The sequence below is a fragment of the Xiphophorus hellerii genome, chromosome 22 (assembly GCF_003331165.1).
Source record: "Xiphophorus hellerii strain 12219 chromosome 22, Xiphophorus_hellerii-4.1, whole genome shotgun sequence".
NCBI lineage: Eukaryota > Metazoa > Chordata > Actinopteri > Cyprinodontiformes > Poeciliidae > Xiphophorus > Xiphophorus hellerii.
In genome coordinates, this window is record NC_045693.1 from 13,752,938 (window position 1) to 13,777,489 (window position 24,552).

Consider the following 24,552-nt stretch of genomic DNA (forward strand, 5'->3'; position numbering starts at 1 on the left):
ACAAATGTACTTTAAAGCTCTATAAAATATTACATTTTTGTACATAAGAGATTTATTATCTGGAGTCTTATTTGGACTTCAAGTAAAGTGAGCACAAATAAGAGGTGTAGCGGGTTATATGGAGAATTAAACTATTCAAAAGTAACATAAAATGTCAAAAGGCGAGTAAATACTTAAGAAATGATTGGAAACAAAAAAAACAGATTTCTTAATTTTCTGTCATTTGAATTTGGTGGTATTTCTCGTGAAAAGAAGTTTATAGCAATCAGAGCATGTTTTCATTTACAGACAAGTTCTCTATCTGTAAAGTAAAAGTTAAGTTGACCGCATCGCTTTATCATAAGACCTTAAGAGACAGCACATTCAGATAAAAAGTCTCAGTGTCTGAGTCAAATAAACATTGAATCCTGCCTTGATAAACATGCACATTGATCCAATGTGTAGGACGATTCTATCTTAGCTGACAATACATGAACTCTTGTCACATATTCAGGGTTTTCTGTGCTTTCTGTGAAGCACACAAATTGGTCATCTCTTGTTTAAAATCCCATCTAAAACTCAAAGTCATCTAAAGCAATAATTTTTCTGTCAAAAGAATAAACAAGGTCAACAAAATCAAAACCATGCCAATAACCGATGAGAACCATACCAATAACCGATGATTCTGACTGAAAACCTTTTTTATTGAAAATAAAACCCAAGTAACACATTTAAAAACGTATTTATTAAAAATAACATCACAACACATTTTTATCAGGATAAAGAATTTTCTTATGAACTGGCTAAGCAAGTCTTTCTAAAGTCACATTATCTAATATCCAAACAGCCTGTAGTGGTTTCTACTTAATGTAAACATGTAAATGGCAAGGGACCAACATACAGTTGCAAAGGCAGTTTGTCAGGCTTCACAGTAACATAAACAAGAGCAGAACTGATGCTACTGAGTAGTAAACGTTTTCCATAGCAAGCTTAAAGCTTTTGAAAAGCAATATATTTGATTGGATTTATATGAACTATATGAAGACACTTAGAAACCACGAAATTAACAGAGAATAGAGAAGAACAGCAGGGGTTTGCTGGCGCCTGTTGTGTGATCAGTCACAGCAGGCGCTCAAAAGAATTAATAATACTAAACAAAACCCCAAACAATTAGTCCCCATTATTCCAAGTCATAGTTGTCATAAGGTAGGATCTTCAGATTGGTTATGCTATCTGAAAAAGAACAAAACAAAAGAAACACATTAACACCCTGAAACAGTAATTTAGCTTTTATCACAGACATTAGAGGACTGTCTTACCCAGAACCCACTGCTCTGACAGGATCCTGCTTCCCTCTGGCCTCCTGCCACTGTACTTCCCTATGCAGATACCTGCCTGCCGAACCGTTTTGCAGGCTGTGCCTCCACACAGCTCGATCAGCTCCACCAGGCCCTGAGTGGGTGGCTGGGAGAGCTTAGACACAAACATGGGTGGCTGGTCTTGGAAGAGGTCCTGCTGGTGCTCTCCTGCAGACAGGTGCCTCTGGAGACGACAGATCTGCGGGAGAAACAGGCAGTTGAACTCTGAACTCCACCTGGTGATTAAATGACCAATTTCCAGATATGCAGATGATGCACAACTTTGTGTTGGTGGTGACACTGTGCTATTAAATGTCCTTCTTAACTCTATCCTAACCAGACACACTGATCATAGGTTCTGAAATGAGCACAAAGACACTTTGAACATAAGTTTTCTTGTCCACACCCATCAATAGTTATCAAGAACCTTGATGGAGTTTTTTTGTTTTGTTTTTGTAAATGTAAGAATTTTCTACCAAAATTAGGAAAACAGGGCTTCTGCAAATTTCAGGAAGATTTTAATACCTTTATGAATAACAATTAAGATCAACATTACCAAAGAAAAATAAACTTTTAAACCTATTTAAAAGCTTATATTTAATTTACTTCTGAACTTTAAAAAGATAAATATGACTGTACCCTAAACTGGCGGCATGTGATTCAAGCCTTTTTACACCTACTTTACTAAACTCCAATGCCTACATAACAAACCATTGCATAACAGCTACAAAAAACAGATTTTAGCCAACTACAAAACACCCTGCTCTCAAGCCAAGACTCATTAAATGTCCAGTTTTCCTTGAAGAAGGAGCCAATGTTGAATAACATAAGAATAATGTTTAATTTTTTTTTTTTGTTGTAATTGCTGAAACATACAAGGAAGGAATGTTGGCAGCACTCAACATGGCAATGAGTGCTGCCAACATCTTTTGTATTCTTTGACAAACTTGTACCTCAACACAATTCAGCGTCGGAGGTCCAGAGGTAGCCGTTCTGACGTTGTTGCCTGGTTTCTGCTCTGCTCTGTCAAAAATTGTGCTCCATTCAAAACCATGTGCAACATACTTGATCTACAATAGCTGGACTCCAGTTAAATTGCAGAAGCATCTCAAGGATGATCAGAGGAAATCAGAGCACCTGAGCTCAATTTCAGACGTCAAATCAAAGTGTGTGAATACCTGTGTAACTGTGATGCTTATATGTTTTATATATTTACAAACATGTCTGAAAGCATGGTTTCATTTTATTATTATAGAAACTGAGACATAAAACACTAACAAACATCAGGGCTGAAACACTTATTTTGTGATGTGACAGGAGAAACACACGGGTGTTACTGACAACTTTAATGGCTCAGTTATACTTCAGGGCTCCTGTAAATCGTCAGCCAGCAACACAGTCCCGGGAGTGTGAAACTGAGAGAGATAAACCTTTTTAATAACCCCAACCCAAGTCATATTCTGTGTTACATAAAAATGATTTAGTTAATCAAATCATCAGTTATTTCTCACTGTGGTTTACAGACTGTGGGGTATGAAAATGTTTTCAGTGTAAAGCGTCTATGATCATGATTTATGCTGAACTGTATTACTCCAACAAAATCAGAATGAGGCTGCCAAGGGAAGTACAGCAAAGAGAAAACAATCTACTGTATCCATAATTGCTGGGGTCATAAGAAAACTAATTTACAGCACACGCTGCTCAATACCCAACCTTTCAGAAAAGGATGATACTCATCTTTAATTTCATGAGCATGACTGGGCAATAATGCTGTGAAAAGGTATTTGGTGTCTGAAGATTTCTTGTGCTTTTACGTACAATCTCCAGATCATCAAACAAATCCTATTATCAGACAAAGATAATCTTAGTTTATGTGAGTAAGGAAGTTTTTCTTTAACAATTTTATGCGTAACATAATAGTATTCCCATCTACCATAAGGCCTTGTTTCTTGTCTCACCAGTCCACAGAATATTTTCCCAAAGATCCTGGGGATAATCAAGATATTTTATGGTTAATCTGAAAACAGCTTTCTGGTTTCTGGTCAACAGTGATTTTCAAATTGGAACCCCTCCGGACACCATTTTTGTTCAATGTTTTTTTTATCCTACAGGCCACAGAGTAATTAGGGTTTAGTGTAGCTGTTTGAACTGAATTCAAATTTCCAAAAGAGTTTTATTATTCAGTGTTAAGTCATGATGTTAAACTGGCAGGCAACTGCTTTTTTAAATAAGGCCAAATATGTTTGGGCCACTTTAAAATGTGACCTGCACTTTTTCCAAGTAATGCAGGTATGTTCTTTTAATTAAAGATCATCATCAACTTTTGAAAAAGTTACTAGAACACCAATAGCCTTCTGTTTACTTACGTTATATTGGTGTAAAATATATTTGTACAGCCACAAATACGTACAGTTACTTCAATTAAAACCTGTATTCAAATCTTGAGCGGCAATTTATATGAATACATTTCCCACTCTGACCTTAAACAGATTTCTAAGATAGGGCAGCCTCCTTTGAGCTATTTTAATGCTGCAGTACTCCCGCTGGCCTGAAGGTGGCTGCTGGAGCTACACCAAAAGGCGTTTCAAGCTTTGAAACCCTCCCGCACTGTAAAACAGTTCATCCATGATGTTACAGGCAAACTTACAGCTTAATGAAAAGTCAGCACCAAAACACCGCAGTCATAGCGATTAGAAAAATACCTTTGTATGCAAATCATGAATCTTAACTTCTTTACAATCTATGAAAGTTTTAAGTTTTTAACACTAATTAATCCATTTGAGCTATTTCTGCGACCCTGTTCTAAATGACAGCTCAGCCGGGTCCTGCCAGACTAAACAGGAGCTCTTTGAGGGTCTGTTTGTTTTCAGACTTGCTGAGTGACAAGCTTGGTTCTAAGTAAGGCATGCTCCATATTCAACAAGGGTCGGTTAACAAACTGAAGGGGACAATCTTACACCATTCTAAGTCAAACACCTGGAAAGAAAGTTATAGAGTTCTGATGTTAGTTTTACCTCATGTCAAGAAATTGGGGGTTACCGAGGCGTTTTAGGGTAGAAAGAATGAGAGTGCAATTAAATATCACTTAAAACCGGAGGAAAAACATATCTTGTGTATATATATAATGAGTAAAGGCCAACACCCAATAGACAGCAATTGTTTTATAATGTTTCCAACAAAGATGCTGGCCTGAAATTAAAAAGGGCTTTAACCTTTACAGGAACATTGTCTTCTTTTTCTATGAATGACCATCAAAGCTTGAAAGTTGTTCACTAATAATTTAATCAAACACACCATTTCAGCAAACTCTCAGTGACATTTACTTGCTTTGCTGTATTCAAAGGCAGTTTAGATTTACATAAATTTCATTTTATAACTGGCTTCCAGTTGCATTAAAAATTCACTTGTAAATTCAGCTGAATGTTAAAATGCCACTTCGTTTGTCATGCACTAAAGTTCCTAATTATATTGAAAAAGAACCAACAGTAGCGCTGGCATATTTAATATAAGATTATACACCAATCAGCCAAGGCATTTAAAATAAGTGAATGCATTGCAATGCAGTGACAGAAGGAAAATCCTGGGTGTTTGTATTCATGTGGATGCCACTTTGACCTGTGCCACCAGCCCCCCATGGCAACGGCACTCCCTGACGATGGTGGTCTCCCCACAGCAGGACAATGAGGCCAATCAAGCCACAGAAATGCCAACAAAGACCTCAAGGCTTTGATCAGTCTAAAAGACTCAACAGATTCTCGTCTGACCAAGTAACCGTGGGATAAACCAAAACAATCCATATTCATAGTGGCCCCACATCAAACCCAACGGGTCTGCTACCCACATCCCTACTTTCAGTGAGTGTATTTAATTACAGCAAGAGTGATTAGTAAGATATGGTAGAACTAAGTGGGAGAAGCAGAATATGTGATTATGCTGTCACAAAGTGACAGTTTAATCAGTTTAGGACAGATGAAAAAGAATGAACCCTTTAATATTTTGGCTAGTGAATGTAGCAGAGGCAGCATTTAAATTGTTGCTTTACAAATTATCAATAACCTCGTTAGCAAACCATTGCAACTTTTTAGGTTGAGCAATCATAGAGGGAAATGATTATGTAATATTATTCATGTGGCGTGTTTTTCACTCTCAGTCAAACCACATCCAATAATATTGACTCCCTATTAGCTCTGCTTTTTTTTTGATGGTGGCTAAATGATTCCCTGTTTTCACCAAGTAATGGCCTTAAGTATCCTTTTCCTGTTTGCTGCTGAGTTGTTAGCCTAAGATGGGTTTATGGTGCATTATTTTTCAGCTGGCAATGAATGATTCAAACAGCTGCAGATCATTTATTTGCCTTTTTCTTCTTGGTTTTGGATACAAAAAGAGGGGTCATTTGCTGTGAAATATTTAAAGCTGACCACGGAACATTTCACAACTTTCTTGGTACTTGCTTTCACAACCAAAATGTCAAAGTAATTTTCTACAAACTACTCTTAGTTTCTTGTAATTGATTGCTGTTACAACTCCAGTAAATAGCATGTAGGTTACTTGGTTGTTTCAGTTTAAATCTGTTGGAGATCAGAACCACATCATAGGAAATATGGTGTAATATTGAATGTTTGCTAAAAAGATTGATCTTATTAAATTCAAATAGCTCTGAGATTTGAGTATTTAGATTTTGTATGTGGTCTCCACTTAAAAAATGGAAGCAGGTCAGTAATCAATTTCACCCTTTCACCAATTCATACCTCCATTTCATTCCTTTCTACTTTCATTTGTACATCAAATAATTCGCCATGATATAGTAATATTTTAACACAGTTTATTATTTTTTATAAATTCTGGAGATAATTTTTCATAAAAATAGTTCATATTTAATTGATTTCAATCATGTTGTATTGTCTGAGAATTTGTATTAATCTCCATTTCCATTTATTTTGGTTCTGGTCCCCTTTTAGGCATCTTATAAAAAATGCCACGATCTGATATCAAACCAAAACGAGAAAAGAGTAAAATTTTCTGTGCTGTGTGAATGTTACAAGCTGAATGCATTCAAATTATTTAAAGGAGATTAAATGATGCAGAACCCCTTAGAACCATGTCTGCCCTACCACAAAGATTTTGATTCAACTGGTTGTACAAGGCTTTGAGGAATGCAGATATGTAGGTTTTATGGTCTTGCTGTCAGAAGCGAGGACACAGCAGTAAGTTAAAAGCTAATGATTCTTTGTGTCCTTTTTGTAAACCTGATCTGTTTTTTAAATGGGGTTCCATAAAGAAGAGGATATCATTTTCCTATTCTGAAGCATGTAGTTCTCAAGACACTTATTTATATGTCACACTATGACAAAAATGGCATTTTCCTGCATTTTAATCCAATCAAACAGAATTATTTTATTAATCCAAAAAGTGAGATTAAGTACATTATATGTATAAATTGTAAATATGTATTTAGAGGTATGAACGAGGAAGAACTTGTTGTGGAAAGCAGGAGTTCAGCTTAGCAGTACAATTAGTAATGTCATCAGCTTGAGGAAAGAAAAGCTTTATTTAATTAAAACTATGATGTTTAAACGGTGTCTTTTAAGGGCAACTATTTGGTGGTAACTATATTTTCTGGTATAGTTAAAAGTATGAATAATGTTTCTAGCTAAAAGCTTTTGAAGAGAACAACATGTTTACTCATTTGAAATCCTGATCCGTTCCTCTCTTCAGAAAGAAATAGTTTTAACAAAGTACTTTTTTTTTTAAGTATTAAACGTCTAAAAAATAATGGCTATCAGGCACTGAAAAAGCTATATGTTTTTGATATTTGAAAGGCTGAAGAAGCACATGGATTACAGAGGTAAAACTGTATGAAAAAATTGAAGAGCTGAAGGTTCCTAATTGCCTCCTGCTGGTAAATAGTATCTATTGGCAGTCATATGGTATTGTTCCCTTACTGCTGACATAGTAGAATACTGAAAACAAAAATACCACTGTGAATAGGGGTATAAATGCCACCCCCCTGCTGGGAACGAACTGATGCATGGTGAGTACAAAATGTGCCATGCCATTTGTTTTTGGAAAGAAGTAAAAGTAACAAATGGAAAAAATAACCAGGGATGAAATGACAACTCACTCCTGATGGTAAACAATGAGCTGAAGAACTCATAGAAACTCAATTTCATTGCATGATTGTTACTGTTATAGAAATGGTATCTTAACAAATTTTACTGCAACATATCAATATTTCCTTTGGGCTCCTAAAATTAACAGACCTCTTTTTCACATTGAAAACTCCACATCCTTCCCTCAGCAGACCAGTCGATATGTCTGCTGCCATATATTACAGTAACATTAATCTTGGTGGGCACAGCGAGTCAGCAGGCAGACAGCCTGCGCTGCCTTGTAACCATGCAAGGATGAATTGATCTCGACATTGCCCATGTAGTGAAATGCAGTGTTTGCTTGACAGTTCAGCAGATGTTCCCTGTGCTCACAGCATGAGGAAACAGTCTGGCATGTGGTATGCATAGGATGTGGCCCAGTGATAAATTCAGTGAATGGATGGCCCCTTGAGGTAATGCTGTTAAAATGAATAACTGTTCCTGTTCCCTGCCTCCCATGTGCCGTCAAAAACCATAAAGCAAACTGATACAAAAAAGTGGTGCAAATGAACGTCCCATGACAGTGACTCAGCCAGAACACCTGAACAAAGTTGGTGTTCTTAAAATGACGACAAGTCCTTCCTCTTTAGTAATGCCCCTTAAATATGTTGCAATTCCCTCATACAGTCAGGGTTACATCAGCTCACTTCCTACAATTCTGCAGAGAGCCAGTCCGAGGCTTTCCTGTCAAAGAATGATTTATGCTGTAGTTGACACTGAAAGGTGGTTAAATTGAACTAATATTTGTATACATCATACACAGTACAGAGGAAATTATGCATTAAGCTGTTTTCTTCTTGAAAAATGTTTGGGCTATGGAAAATGTTGTAGAAGACTATTCGTAAGCATCTTTCATGATAGCCTTTCCAATAGGTACTAAAGTAACCTACCATGACATATTTCTGGGAAGCAGTCTTGTAATGCTGCATTTAATTTACTGAAAAGATCATTTTGGAGCGTATCTGAAACAATTAAGACCACTTAGTTGTAAAGCCTTTTCGAAAAATTTTCACAAATATCAAATTAAAGTTAGAAACTTCCCAACACATTGTTTCTATGCTAAGAGAAAAGGGAACAACTTTTTCAGATATTAAAATAGTCACTTCTTCACCGTTCTCCTATGATGCGAAGACCACTTACATTTTCACAAAGATGGGGGAGATATAGCAAATTACATTTTTGTCAGAATTCACCAAATGATTACTTCAGGTCGCAGCGGCAGCAGCAACTAAAACGCATTTCACAAATTGCTACATATTCAATTCTTACATTTGACAGAACCTAGATGGGTTTTATTATTCACATGATACACAAATCATAAAAAGGCACGAGACTCAAGTTGGCTTCTGATTTCTCAGAGGGGTAAAGGCTTATTTTTTCTCTCTTTTTTTGGCATTTGGTCAAACTCAGGACAGATCAATTTCACAATCTTTGAAACAGACTTGCCAAATTTGGGAGTTTTTATTCTACCGTACAATCTTTTAAGGCACAGAGTGTCAATTTTGAAGACTATCAAATAAAAATGCAAACAGCTGTTTCATTAAAAGCTCTGCTCTGGACTGGTTTAGTCATACTGGGTAAATAAAGTCCTGTCCACAATAATTAAACCAGTCCAGAGCAGAGATGTTAAATCAGGAGATTGCGCTTATCCTTTAGTTTCCCTAACTTGTGGAGTTCCTCGGGGGTTCAACTTCAGTACTTATTCGATATATGAGAGCTTTTGAGCTCATTTTAGAAAATATAATATTTTGTCACATTGCGTCGTGGATGATATCCAGGTCACGTGCAGATTAAATGTAGTAAAAATCTAAAAACCAACTGAAAACATCACTGAAGTGACATAAGAACTTGCCTAAAGTTGAACAATCGTTTAAACTGTTTAGTAGAGCCATGCTGTATTTTTCATTTTAATTTTTTAATCTGTTTATGTATGACAGTTTAGAAGATACACATTTTAGCTCATAGGCATCACATGATTTTAGCTTGACTGTGAAAACTCTGGTCAGTTTTGGGTTGCTCACATTCGTATTTAAACTAGCTAAGACTGGATGCTTATGATAAAATGAATGCAACCTCTTAAAAGGACAAAGGAAGAAATAAGAGGAAACTAAAGCCTTCCGTTGAATCTCCCATTCAAGCGTCTGGTATGTGTGTTGTAAGCCGGGAAACAATTTTCAATGAATGGGAAGACACTGTTAGCATCAAAGACTGTGCTGAATGTGTGTGGCGGCATCCTGAAAACAACACGTGTGATCTGCAGAGGATATAGTGGAGGATGTGTAGTCTGTGCATCTGCTTCTGTGTGTTTAGTGAGTACTGAAAGGAATCTCCACTTCACATCTTTTCACAGTGACTGGTCACAGTAAAGGGGGGAGTGGTTTAAACTCACAGTTAGTATTTAGACCACTTTAGCAAGTGGTCGAGGGACTGATGAAAGGCGAGCACATGCAGTCCAGCACCACTGAGGTAAAGACACGCTACCTCAAATTCCTGATTGCTTTCTCTCCACCTACCAAAGAGGTTTTAAAAGGAGTCTGCAGAAACTTCAGAGAGCTGTTTATGTTGGATGCAGCTTGGGAAAGACCTCTAACGAGAGAAGACTAAAAAAAAAAACTAACCAAAATCAATCTCTTCAATTTTTTGAGCAAAGAGTAATGAAGATGCTTAATGTGGATTTACTCATTTTAAGTTTCTGCTTTGGTTTGGGAACCCAGTATGGTGCTGTTGGCAAGAGACAGTATCAGATACAAAACGGCGCATGTAGCTACACTTTTCTGCTGCCTGAGCAAGAGAACTGCCAAAGCACCTACAACTATCCTGATCAAAAGGATGGACCAATGGACGACGAATCGGTTCAGAGACTGGAACAACTGGAGATGGGCATGGAGAACAACACACAGTGGCTGCTTAAGGTAAACCTTTTATCGCCTTATAATATCACTCTACCAGTGACAGCTTTTATATCATTGATTCAGAAATTTCTAAGAAAAAAAAGATAAAATCTCAGTTATTCAAAAAACATCAATGCTGTTTGACAGAAATGTGTAGACAAACTGTAAAGTGGAAACATCAATGTCAGTCCATAGTATGTGTCTCAAAGTGAAAAACATTTAATGAAAGCCTAAAAAGCTGTTACATATAACTAATTGTGTATTGATTTTGCCCAATTTCCCATGCAAAGTCATATGAATATATAAGATTGAGTGACAAAGATTCAATACAGATGCAGGATGCATTTCTGTCTCTGTCTACTAAAGATTTTTTTTGTAAAGAAAAAGAAAGTGTTTTTCTTCTCTAAATCACTTTAATCTCACTTTCTCATCATGAGATTAAAGACAAGAAACAAAATGAGCCAAATAGATACAATCAATCTCATGTAAAATAAGTTTTGGTCGACCGCATGAGAACCATCAGACAGTGAAATTCACTCATACAAACTCAAGTGTTGCCTCACATGTCAAAGCAAGCTCTAACAGTACCTCTTGAGCACTAACAGGGGGCATTTTTCAAAGCACACCATTTCTAAGAAGACTGCTTTGGGATGATAATGTGTCTATAAAAACTTATCTGTATGTGTATAAGACTACTTCAGAAATGTTTCCAATTGTGCAGGTAAAGGAGTCTGTATATTTCTCCTGGTAACAAAGTGTTATGAACTTAAATTTTATCTCAATATTTAGGGGCAACTGTCAGTATAACAACGAAAATGACAATAACATCTTAAACTTGTTGAGTATTAATTTGCCCCACAAACACAAATGTTGATCCAAAAACAAAACCTTCCCTGTTATCCAACAGACTACCACAGCGCACCACGAACATTTAGTTAAATTGTACAGCTAAACTGCATCCAATATTTGCATTAAATCATATGTTGAAATATACAAATTAATAATAGCAAAATTTATTTAAATAAACAAAAAATAATAAAAAGACTGAGAAAAAATCACAACCATAGTGGTAGTTTCTAAAGTTTGCAAACATAATCAATTAGAGCTTATCATTACGATAAATCACAAATTAATTTAATTCCATACAATAAGAAATGACAATGCATTGGTAACATCTTATATTTCATTGTGCATTGAATAAAAAGTGGCCTAGCAATCAATGTGACTGATAACTTCACCCCTAATTACTTCCAGCATCGAAATCTTGCTCCAGAATGACAAACTGGTGAGATAGGCTAATCTGTTTTTGAAAAATTAGAAACGGAGAATAAATAAAGAATAAAAGAAAATATATGTGTCCTAGTAATTATAGTTTTAAAATGACAACCTATTTGAAATTAGATGTTATTTGATCCAAATCCTTTCTCATCCAAAATAATAATAAACTCCACTTATTAACACAGCTTATATGTAAAAATACTCTGTTCTTCTGTCTGTCTGTTGCAGCAGACAGGAAGTTTCCAGTGGAGAATAGCTTGAAATGTGAAAATCCAGTTTTAAAATGTATTTTATTTTGCACAAAAAACATGACAAACTGTTTCAGCCCCATAAGACCCTGAGGAGCAATAAGTCAGTAAAGAGCAGCGAATGCTGAATAAATGGATGATGCATTGGGCTCAATAAACTGTAAGTAAAGTGGCTCAACAAGGTTGTGAACCTTTTTCTGGACTGCACTGCTGGATGAATCAATGGCGAGATGAAAGAGAAGCATAAATAACTTCAAACAATTCAGGGTCAACAGAAAGCAGTGTGCCAATGCTAATTTAAACTCATCACCAATCAGTCAATTAATTTGTCCAATGAGCATTCATTCTCCAACAGCAGATGACAGCTAGGACAAAAGAAGTCGACGTTTCTCGTGATTGAGGAACTCCGTCATTCCTCTCTGACGCTTTTCAGGCACTTGGAGTAAACAACTGATTAGATCACAAACTGTCAATCGGATATCCTGCCCACAGTTGAAATAATAACGCTCCACACATCTGTGTGTACCCAAGAACATAAGCAAACCAGATACAAAAAAAGGAAGACAAACAAAATCATAAACTGAATATCTTAGCTGAAGTTCTTCTAAACAGTAATAATGTTTGGGTGTTATTAACGGAAGAGTGGAAGAGAAGCAAAACTTATGCAATCTTGGTGTTGGTGACAAAGGGGACAGCCCTACTGACGCTGGTTTCCAGTTGGACTGTAATGAAGGATGTAACTCCTCACTCAACACTTCCATCCTGTTTACGAGTCGTGTGACCTGATTGCTGCTCAGGAACACACAGCAGGAAATAACTTAATGATTAGTTTCAGTCTAAATCTAGCCTTTTTGTAAGGTAGATAAGAACAAATATGGGAATGTGTGTCGCTTCGTCACAACTTTAATTGCTTTGTGGTGTAAAATTTTAATTAAATTAAAGCTCACTGAAACAAAATAGGAAATTTTAGTAATATTAGAAAATATATAAGACCTCATCATCAACCGACTCAGTTCATTTCACTATAGTTTTTTTTTACAAGCCATACTATGACAAAAATGTTTAAAACAAGCTGCCTTATTCAAAAGTGTGAAAACCATTAATCTTCATGCTGTAAAAGTAAGGTATATACCCAAAGGTTCACTCATAAAATCACTGAATTCAGGTATTCCTTATGATCACCCTCCAGCATCTGACCATGTAGACTGCATCTACAAACCTTTGTAAAAAAATTTCCAAACAGGTAAAAGATTTTTTCTCATAAGTTAGGTTAAAGTGTAGAAACAAGTGGGGGAGGAGCAGTCCTGTTATTAAACAGATTATTTCAGGACTTTCAGTGGTTTATATTCAAAAGGACTTTAAACTGAAGAAACTGAAGTGGATTTATTTTCTTTAGTTAACCAGAACTACTTCAGCCCTGCATATACAGGTACATCTTAGTAAATGGGAATTTGAGGCTTGTTTATCAAATTAAAAGTACCTTTAACAAATAACCTTTAAGGATGTATTACAAACACTCTTCAATAAGCCTACAGTTCTGTATTAAAATGTTTTCTTCGTGATCTGATGTAAAATTCTAATCTCAAATGTTGTGGAAAATCATAATTAACAGAAATAAGTGCACCAGCCTGAGTGTAATTAATTTATGTTTGGAGACATAAGTTAATGTAACAAAATAACTGTTCAATAATATTCTAATTCATTGAAATGCCCCTGTTCTGTGATGCTGGTAAACAGAGTATAGAGGAGGACATATTGGGTCCCTGAATTAACTTTTCTCTCTCCTCCAGCAACAGAGGTGGAGCCTTTTCTTCTTCAATTTATATTAAAACACAACAAGCGTGAAGCACCTGTCATGAACCCTGACATCAATAAACAATAAAACTGCAGGACATGCGGAGAAAGAAAAGATCAATAACTCTTACAAACTGCCTCAAGTTAACCATTTTTTAAAAAATCTGTGTTGCAGTTGGAGAACTACATGCAGGACAGCATGAAACATGACATGCTCCAGCTCCAACAGGCTGCCGTACACAACCACACGGTTACGATGATTGAAATTGGGGCAAACCTGCTGAGTCAAACTGCTGAGCAAACAAGGAAACTCACTAATGTGGAAGCGCAGGTGAGGCTGGACCTTCTGTTATTTCCAAACACATGGAAATAACATGCAAGAGGCAAAGCAACATACAATTGTTCACCCTTCCTGTTCTGTGCGAGCAAAATCTCACTTAAGTGCTTTCTGTGACACACTGCGATGAATAATATAGCTTCAGCAGGTTAAAAAATAAGCAATGGAGAAAAACAGGCATGACAAAGTCAGTTTATTATTGTGGCTGCACGTCAATGACCCTGTGTGAGCCAACTGTACAGCATTTCCTGTTATTAGCACACTCGTATTCCCAGAGAAGGGGTCTATCAGTTTGTCACAATCAGACATCCGTCTGTTCAAAGACATCAACAGCTCCAATGGAGACACACAGCCAGGATCCATGTAAACAACCTGCGTTTTGCTGAGTTCAGTTCCTCCAAACTGGGAAATTAGTGGCAAGGTCAACAACCCCCGAGTTTAGTTCAATACATAGGAGTGTGAAAATATGTGGGGTTTCAGTGGTTTGCCCTTGTTTAGGTACGTCTAGAGTATTGCAGTATAGATGTGCTTTCCTGTGCAGCTTTTCCATTTTGCAATGGAAAAGTCAGTTATTAGTTCAATCTAGAGGTGCAAACAGGACCTTGTGTTCAACTTGATAATCTAATGGAAAATACAGCTAAATTTGCTGATTTAGTCATCAATGTTATCACACTTGCATTTACTAATTTGTTGTTTACGATATACCAACAGTGTCAGTGCTTCTTTACAATGACACACCACATGTTTTTGAGTTCAGAGCTAAACATATATTGCTTCAATTACTGAAGGTCTATTTTGATTTTTATTTTATTGAAATGAAACAGGCTGTTAAAGTATGCCTTGTTACTTTGGCACTAGGTAATCCATCATACAACTCGACTTGAGCGCCAACTTCTTGAAAACTCCCACAACTTGGAAAAACAACTTATAGTCCAGTCAAATGAAATCAGCAAACTGAATGATAAAAACAGGTAAGGAAATGCGATGAAAAGCTGAATTGTTGCCAACAAATTGTTGGATTAAGAGAAGACAGAATGGCTCTTTACATTGCCTTTTATCCCCTCTTTAGCCTTCTAGAGAAAAAAGTGATAGAGATCGAGAAGCAGAGGCAAGTGGAGCAAAAAACACTTCGAGAAGAAAAGGAGCAGCTTCAGTCGCTAATACTGAGGCAGACGGCCATCATCGGGGAACTGGAGCAGCAGCTGCTCAAAGTTTCCTCCAACAACTCTGTTTTACACCATCAACAGCAGGAGCTATTGGACACAGTGAACAGCCTAGTACAGATATTATCTACCGGTTCTGTTCAAGGTGAGTCGTAACACCCAGGTGGATCTTTAAGAAATGGGTACTGCTTGAATCAGAACAAGTAGGGATCTTTCAATTTTCTCCCACACGGCACACATTTACTTATTCAGGTGCTGTAATTGTACAGCAATTTCCATATGTATTTGGAAAAGGTATGAGGAAAACTTTCAAACAAAATTGTCTTTAATTTCACAGAAGAAAACAACAACAAAAAATGCCTTTCTCCAACAGCAACTTTTGGATATTTCTTCACTACTTTTAGCATCCTCCTCAACATATGTCATGCAAAGATAAACTTGGGTCCTCATCTAGTCTCGTTTCTCATTTCCACTTGTTTTGAAAACATTTTTGTGTGGCTGTAGATATAGTTGGATTTGAGGAAGTAGCTAATTTCTTGTAGACAATTTGCCTTCCTGATACAGAGACATAAAATATTTGAAAGGCCTATAAAAGTATATTTCTTTTAACATAATATATGCTGTTTTTGTTTGTTTTTTTGTGAGGTAATTGTGTTTCATTCACAGAAACTACACTAATTTATTCACCAAAATCTAGAACTAGGAAACAATGTGTTTTGTTCATTTATTTTACAGACTAATGAAATTATACATATCTGAAACTAATATGATTACTAGCTACAAATTGCATCTAAATTCTCTTCAAACATATCCTGATAAAATAACAGAATATGTGTTTTGCAGAACCCAAAATTGCCATGATGCAAGACACTCCAACCACATACCTGGACTGTGCTGCTGTCTATAAGTCAGGAAACATCAAAAGTGGCGTCTACACTCTCACAATCCCTAACACCACCACAGAGGTGAAGGTAAAGTGTCTCCAATTTATGGTCTAACTATATCTAGGGTGAACGTGTGTATGAGAATCAAAAAGAAAGAAAACAAAACGTAGTATACATATTACCAAAAATTCACAGGTCTTCTACATTGTTGAGGGTGGGTAGATAATGTTCAGAGACTTCTCAGGATATGCAATCTTAAACAAAAACTGTGATCTCCTTAGAAAGTTTTAAATTCTTTCCCCAGAACAGCGTCTTGATTGAACACAAACTAGGTGGCACCATCGCATTAAAAATAAGCATCACGTTCTAACTTTCAGGGCCATTTTTGAACCTTCAATCACAGCACTGTTTTCTTTGTGTCTGAAGGCTTTCTGTGACATGGAGACAGAAGGAGGCGGCTGGACGGTACTACAAAAACGCTTAGACGGCCGTGTTGACTTTCACCGTACGTGGCAGGAGTACAAAAAGGTAGAGGCAATCAAGAAGAAATTCTTTACACAGAAAAAACATTACCTAGGTTACAGTTTTCACTCCAAATCTACATACCAGCAGCCTGAATTAGTCTGGGTCATTGACCATTTTCCCAACTTGGCTTAGTCTGCATAGTCAGTCTGAGGTGCTTCCTGAACTCTATTCAAAGAGAACAACCAAGATGTGCATGGGAGTGGAGTACAGGCTCCCTGCATTTTGAAGTCATAATAATGTCAGCAATTTGCCATCATTAAAGGAGCCATCTCAAACACAGTGTATTTATTATTTCAGTCAGCACGTCTAAAACTGTGCTGATGATACGCCATCATCAAAGAGTATGGATGAACCTTAAGCGTAGCGTGTAGTGCTGATGACTCAAAATGGGAGAGAAATGAGCCAACAAGATGCTGAAAAGATCCATAACCCCTAAATACAGTCATTACAAAACCATGCTCATTTTTTCCCTCTGACACTGAAAGGTTGTATTGGTGGAGAAGATCAGTGTCTGTTTTGTTTTGATAAAATATGTTAGTAGGAGGGGGGAGACTTTCAGTTTTATAGCAAAAAAAATAGGGAGTAGTACTCTGCTGGCTTTGCTAACGAGGAAAAAGGGTGAATATTGCCATGAGCTTATTGATGGAGTTTAATTAGATTTCTTTGTGTTTTTTCAGGGATTTGGAGAACCGTCAGGTGAATACTGGCTGGGAAATGAATTTGTCTCCAGACTGACAATTCAACAACCATATAAATTAAGAGTCCAGCTGAGCGACTGGGAAGGAAACTCTGCTTTCTCTCAATATGATCAGTTCTCTCTGGATGGCGAAGCACAAAATTACAGGTTTGTTCGAGCACTTCAGCAAAATTGTTTACACATGCCATTTTGATTAAGTAAAAATAATTAAAGCTCACAAAATTCTGCTTAATATGAAAAAGCAGTCAGTGTATAGTCTTACAACAGTGCTTTTGAAGTGTATTATCTGAAGTTAACGAGTATAAAAACAGAATACTAAAGACAATTCACCATCAAAGAGTGCTATGGAAGTTCATCATAAAAGCTCACTCTTTTCAATTATTCTGAATAATTTTTTTTGGTCAACATTCAGACAATTCAAAATATTACAGAAGTAATTTTGATCAACCAAATTAAATGTGCACCACCTTGAACAACATTAAAATCAAGAACTCTTCGCATCACTACAGGTAAGCCCAGGCTGGTTCATGGTATGAAGATATACAAAACTTTAAAAAAAAAAAAAATGTTTTGACAGCTTCGAAAGACATAGACTTTTTAATAAGATGCTAGTGAAAGAGCCAGAGAACTGGAGTTTTCTAAAACTAATCTAAAAGAAGTGGAATACAATTTTTAATTCCCTAACTAAAGACAGCTTCTTCTTTTTAAACTTATTTCTGATTGTGTAAAACAGTGTGGAAACAAAAGCTCTACCCATCACTCCTATTAAGGCAACATTGATTTAAAACTACAGTTGACGAGCGATGTACGTACAGCAGACTGGCTACCTGTGCAGATACCCAGACAAAATATTTAGCTAATTATCAATTTGTACAGCTTCAGGTATTCTATAAAGAGCAGAACGGCAAGAAGGTTAATTATGACCCACAAGAGTCACCTGGAAACTCAGTGGGTATTTGTTCTATATTTTTACTTACTCTATGTATCAAAATAAAAAAAACACACAATAACGTTTTAGAACTAGAGCTGCAAAATCTTAAGAGAAACATTTTAGTTTTATTTTTAAATTTGTAAGCAGATTCTCAAGCAGTACCACCAGGGTATTTTTAATCACCATCATGTCCCTAGCTATCAGCATTTCTGCATAAATGATCGTATGCAATTTTATTAAATCAACTTCTAAAGTAAATGCATAAAACTGTAAATGCTGACCAGTTACCTTTATACCTCGTAGGTAAAACATGCCATAGTAATTTTTTTTAAAAAGAGGTTCTCCACACTGACATACTGGCATTAGCCCAAAGAAAATCTAATAAACCAGGTCAGTGTTAGAAAAATAGGAAGCACATAAAATGTCCTTTTCTGACATTCAGTCTGAAGATTTGGCAAGAACAAAACCTTCATATCCAAATGTGGGCTGGGAAAAGGTTTCTTCCTATGAAATTAACAGAGAGTATTCCTGTTTAACAACGTATTTATTCTGTTGAGTTTAATGTTACTCTTAAAGCTGGTGGCTCAATAAGGATAAACTGCAAAACAGCAAACAAAAAACATTTCCATAACGTCAAAACATTGCTTATGAAAACTAATCAAACAAGTAATTAAAGAAATGATAAAAACTAATAACAATAGTTTAGTTTTCATGTGTTATACCCAACCAATTTCTGGAAGAAAAAAAGAACTATAAGGACTAAGTATTGCCTTTTGAGGAACGGTAATCACAGTCTTTCTCCTCCTCTTCCTCCATTTTTTCTTCTCCTTTCTACAGGATACACCTTAAAGGCTACAGTGGAACTGCAGGCAAAATAAGCAGCATTGGGCAGCCAGGAAGTGATTTTAGTACAAAGGATGCAGACAATGACAAATGTGTTTGCAAGTGCTCACAACTGACAACAGGAGGTAAGAAATACATTCTGTAAACACTTTATGTGCTTGAGTAATTCTGCAACCGAGAAAGATATATAAATGCGTTGATAAGAAAACAATTCCAAGAACAAAAATCCTGGCATTAGCCCCAAGGTCTTCAAGGACATTTTAAAGGCCGCTGTACCTTTCATGGCTGTGTCAAGGAGCACAATTAGCTCAGGCTTAATCACCAATCTGCTCATTGGGGAATTCAACATTGACAATAGCTGACATTAACAGCCTGGGAACAGAGCTTTTGCCTCTCTCCTCCAGCAGCTTAAAAAACCCTTCACAATTCCCCTGAAAGTGACTCAACTTTTCTTTATCTGAAACCGGGACTGCCAAGAGAAGTTCAGAATGATAAAAACCGTAACCTCATCTCCTTTTCTACTATGAGGGTTCAAAGGCACATTGAAAAACAGTCATGACTGGGTGGGACTGAATCAGAAAAGGAAAAAAAAAAAAAAGAAAGAAAAAGTAATCTGTGAGTACAAAACTGAATGAATAGAAAATGCACAAAAAGTTTAATGTCTCAAATTTGTATGGAAAATTGGTAGAAATGCCTCCATTTTTTTTAATATATACAAAAACAAATAAAGAATATCAGAAACAAACATGTACTAGTTGTTCTGGAGGGAAATATGAATATTCTCTGAAAAATGTTATAGCAAACCTCATCGGTATGAACTACGGAAAAATCCTGTAATTATTGTAGTCTGATAAAAGCTGCATAATGAAAAAGAAGTGCAAGGGTGGATTTAATAAGGATATAATTATGTAGAATGCTCCTCATCAGTATCAGTAAGTGTATAATAATCAACTCCCACAAGCCTAATATAACCAGACCTCTGGCTGAGTTATCACTCATCAAGTTGCATTGTCAATAATACTTGAAAAAGTGGAAAAAAATACAACAACTTTTTAATCTGAACAATTTCTAATGACTGAGATTAAACACTATTTAATAGATAGCCTGATTCTGACTTAATTGCATTCATTACTGTTGAAAAAACAGCATTCTGTTATTTCTGCGTATAAAGTAAACCTGTATCTAAGTTACAAGGAGGCTACTTAGATTTTATTTATAGGTATGTAAATTATAACTTTGTTTCATGCATAAATTAGTATATGTTTATGTTTTATGAAGGTGTTCCAAGTCTTAAATATTTTTTAATATACTACATGGCTGGTATTGCTTCCAAAGGTCACAAATGGTTTTTCATCTTCAAGGAATCGGTTTTATGAAGTGAACCTCTGCAAAAATCCTCAACTTCTAAAAGGTTAATATCTTACCTGAAGGAGATGAATCTCTTGGCATCTTAGTATAAATTCAGATTAATTGGTTTCAGAGTCTCAAAACAATATCTGCCATGTCACAAAAATGGCATAGCAGTTTCCCCCCCTGCAAACCACAGTAACTGTCTTAAATAAAAGTAGTGGTAGAAAAAGTCAAAATATTACGGCAGTTCATTTTGACCTTACCTTTTTTTTGGTAGTTACTAAGTCGGAAAATATATATATTTTTTCGTTTTATAAATTCTGTCCTCAGTACATGCTAGACGCAGGAGTATCATCGCTGGTGCACCAGGTGCAACCTTCTCCATTGTCTGTGTAAATAACACAGAAAATTTAAACAGTCTTTATTTAAACAGTCAGCTTCTGTTTAAATAAAGGTGTCATAGAAACACTGATGACATTAGAAGGTTCATTACTAGAGTCAGCAAAAACTGCTAGGGCATTTAGAGATTGGAGTTGTTTTAAAAGTGTGGTATTATGCATTTTCTAGGCACATAATGCCATTTCATACCACAATCGAGTAAGTATGTTACTCTCAGTTGCTATAAAAATGCATTATATATATATAACATGATTTCAAAAAATTTGACTTGAAATTGGGCCTCTGTCTCTTTAAGCTCCTACTCTTTCCAACACTCTGCTTTCATCAGGTCCTCAGAACAGTGCTGTTCATTATGCCGTTTACAACCATTCTTATGAGCGGTGCAGTGAAAAGCAGTTCCTATGATGAGCTCAGCAGACTTTCTGTTCCACCAGATGTTTACCATTTGCTGCTGCCACTAGTATGGAGGAACTGAGTGTGGGAGGCACGGGGGAGGGCAGTTCTATGAGGCCGCAGCTCGGCTGCAGCTCCGGGGAGGAGCTTTGTGGAAATAAGCAGGACTTTGTGAGAGCAAGCGTTTAGGCACCTCCAGCCCCAAATGGCTGCCATGGGAGATTCAAATATGCATGAAAGAAGCTAAAAAAAAAAGTAGATTTTACAGAAGACTCCCACTTTCAGACAGTAGAAGTTCACTTTAGTTTTTCCCTCTTTGGACCAAGCTTTGGCCTTCAATTCCAACAAGTACAGATATATACTAAATGAATAAGCTGAGGAGTAGTTTACTGTAGGTAAGATATTCCCTGCTAAAGTCCTCTTGAAAAATGAAAAGTTGAAAACTACTAAACTATTCCTTTAATCACATAAGTATTCACTAATGGTGAGAGAAAAAGTAGAAGTTAAAACACAATTCAGTTGTATACATTAATATTAATGCGTTCTGATGTTCCAGGCTGGTGGTTTGATGCTTGCGGCCCATCCAATTTGAATGGGATGTATTACCAAAATGGCCAGAACTCCAACCGCTTCAATGGAATCAAATGGTACTACTGGAAAGGATCAGGATACTCACTGAAGTCGACTACCATGATGATCAGACCGACAGACTTCTCAGCCTTGCTTTGAGCCCATGTTCATTAAATGAAGTGTTTCAAAAATGTTGCCCAGAAAACACCAGTACCAAAAGTAAAGGTTCAAGTGGAAGCCAAAGTACTTCATAAATATGTCTCTTCGTACATACATTTCTCCTTATTTATGTCTTTATAAATTTGATCTCAAGGGTTTGTGCACATTAAAAATGCTGACAGCTTAGACAAAGCATTTATATTCTGTAAATGCCATCGTAAAAGTTCAACACAAAGATAAATACTTCAGCACAATTTCAGTATTTGTCAGACTGTGATCAGAATACCAGCAGATGATATTGTATAGATAGGCCATGGTACAAGATAAATAACTGGCTCAAAGCGTTTTTTAAATATATTCCAGATATTTTTATGATTTAAATGTTAAAACCACAAGAATGTTTTTTCTACAAATTGTTTTTTGTTGTTTTGTTCAGAATGTATGTACATTTGATGTTTAATTTATATGTTCATGTTAGGGATAATATTTATGTCTACTATACATATGGAGGAAATCTGAGTGTTAGAATCTGAGTTTCTTAATTATGACTGTGCAAACAAACTCAAAAATTATATATTTTAATATATTCTGCCGGAACTAAAATACGAGCAGGATGATTATGTTTTTGCATTAGAAAGGTATTTTGAAATAATTATTTTTGTTTTGATGGAGCTTAAATTGTTAACACTGGCTTTGCAGGTTTATTAGAAATGCCTTAGAAGCCTTTTTGTTACTTAAGCTGAATACCATCAACTAGTGAGGACTCAAGTTTTCTTTGTGTTAGCTGACCACATCTCTTTACTGCTTCAACAGGAACATTTTCTACATTGTTTAGCAAAAATGTTTTTTTAGGTTTCTCAAGTGCAACATAAACAATAAATCTAAACGGATCAAAATCAGTGTAATGTTCCTTTGTATAAACAAACCAAGCATCTGAAAATGATTAACACAGAAATTAGTGTTTTTAAGTAGAATGCAATGTAACTTTTTCCGTATGTCATCTATATCTACTTCTTACAAATATGCATGATATATTAAAAATGGGAGAGAGGGAACGTTTCTAAATAAAAAGCTTGTGTTTATAATGCTTTATTAAAATGATGCAGAGTCCTATCTAGTTGGCAGCAACTAGATAAAACAGACCATGTTGTTATAAAGATTATATGTCACTTCAATAAAAAATCAAGCAAAAGAAACTATGCTTTTACATCAAACCTATTGCACAGCAAAAATTCAGGCTCTGACCATCTATAGAACTCTGTACAATATTGATAGCACACTCCACAATTATTAGTGCACCTGGTAAAGACAAGAAGTGAAGATACTGTAACTGGTTCCTAACCCTAGGATACCACTCTTTCCTGCCTTGTTGATCAAAGCTCACATTTACTGAAACTAAAGTTCTTTCTTAAGGTTTATTTTCTTTTCGCCACTGAGTAACTTTGGCAAATCAACACACATTTGCCTCACTTGAATGTCATGTTATCTTGTTTTTCCTACTATAAAGCGTGGCTGAAACACATGGGCCTCTAAATCAGATTTGTACCCCAGGGAATACATAAAATATGAGGAGTAATTACTATACAGGAACCCGGGTAGTTTATGGGATAGTTCTGACTAAGGAGCTGTCCAAAATTGTCTCATAAAAGCCCTACAAGCAATGCAGAACCGTTTCATATGTGTAGGACTAAAAGTCATCTGCTGCATTACTAGACTGGTAAATTCCAGTTATGTACCATAAAAGGAGGGTTCAATATTATCTTAATGCAAAGACCAGCCAGTCCAGACGGTGTTCCACTCATGTAAAGTGTTGAAAGAAAGAATAATCTAGATTTATAAAAGCCAAGTTTGGGAAGAAGCAACACCTGCATCACTTTTAGGATGCTTAAGGAAAAGCAAGCAAGCTGCGACAGGGCAACAACTAGCAACATCTACTTCTTACTGCTTTGATTTTAAAAAAAGGCAGTGGCTTGTCTTTTTTAAACTACATAGCTAAACTCCAAAGATAAAGAGAGAAATCAAATTATTAACAAATGCCAACATTTGGGTTTTCAAATTTAGAACTCTAAATTTTGTAAGTATGTTGGAGTTTAGTGAATGTAACTTTGGTAAATCATTTTCTAAATACTACTTACCTTGGATTAGAGTAAGGTTGAGAATAATTGTCTGTATTACTGGCTCCTACCTGTGCAGCAGGGAACTGGTCTGAAAGCTCATATGGCTCCTCTGGAATCCACTGCCTTTGCTCCAAGCACCACAGAATCTACTCACAAATAAATCATATGTTAAAGACGCTTAAAAGATCCTTTGTCTTTTTCAGAAGTGTATTGTAATGGCTTCTGAACATTTCCATACCCATTCAAAAGACAGGATCCAGCAGCCACGTGCGATACCCAACAGGATGTTCAGAGTCCGTCTGTGTTCACCAGACACCACATGAGTTGTGCTCTCACATACTCGGTCGATGATTGAAAAACCACCCAGAGCTTTTACCACCTGCAGCACGGTCTGCTGCTTCCTAAAGGAGGCAGAGGGGGTAAAAAACATCGTAAACAAACAGTTAAACATCTCCTGTTTTTGCCAACCACCGCATACATGGTGGCT

General features: G+C 36.3%; 2 protein-coding genes across 4 annotated transcripts in view; one reads left to right on the top strand and one right to left on the bottom strand.

The window, feature by feature from the left end:
* Positions 1-705: 705 nt before the first annotated feature.
* The window catches only part of mcph1 (microcephalin 1), a 34,226-nt gene continuing 10,379 nt past the window's right edge, over positions 706-24,552 (bottom strand). For all 3 annotated transcript variants that reach the window (XM_032553835.1, XM_032553836.1, XM_032553837.1), the window contains exons 12-15: positions 24,304-24,466; positions 24,134-24,211; positions 1,299-1,536; positions 706-1,212 (exon numbers count right to left, since the gene is read on the bottom strand). In XM_032553835.1, the coding sequence (XP_032409726.1) occupies positions 1,160-1,212; positions 1,299-1,536; positions 24,134-24,211; positions 24,304-24,466 (532 nt within the window). In that variant the 3' untranslated portion in view covers positions 706-1,159. The remainder of the gene's footprint in view (positions 1,213-1,298; positions 1,537-24,133; positions 24,212-24,303; positions 24,467-24,552) is intronic.
* angpt2a (angiopoietin 2a) lies at positions 9,275-22,718 on the top strand. The gene is made up of 9 exons (XM_032553838.1): positions 9,275-10,398; positions 13,873-14,028; positions 14,893-15,005; positions 15,104-15,342; positions 16,041-16,168; positions 16,508-16,609; positions 17,284-17,450; positions 19,072-19,202; positions 21,776-22,718. The coding sequence occupies exons 1-9, from the start codon at positions 10,141-10,143 to the stop codon at positions 21,946-21,948; spliced, it is 1,467 nt and encodes a 488-aa protein (XP_032409729.1). The 5' UTR covers positions 9,275-10,140; the 3' UTR covers positions 21,949-22,718.

Coding starts and splice junctions, on each gene's coding strand:
- angpt2a (XM_032553838.1), top strand. CDS start 10,141: ATGAAGATGCTTAATGTGGATTTACTCATTTTAAGTTTCTGCTTTGGT. Junction 14,029..14,892: donor TCACTAATGTGGAAGCGCAG/GTGAGGCTGGAC, acceptor CTTTGGCACTAG/GTAATCCATCATACAACTCG. Junction 16,169..16,507: donor ACACCACCACAGAGGTGAAG/GTAAAGTGTCTC, acceptor TTGTGTCTGAAG/GCTTTCTGTGACATGGAGAC.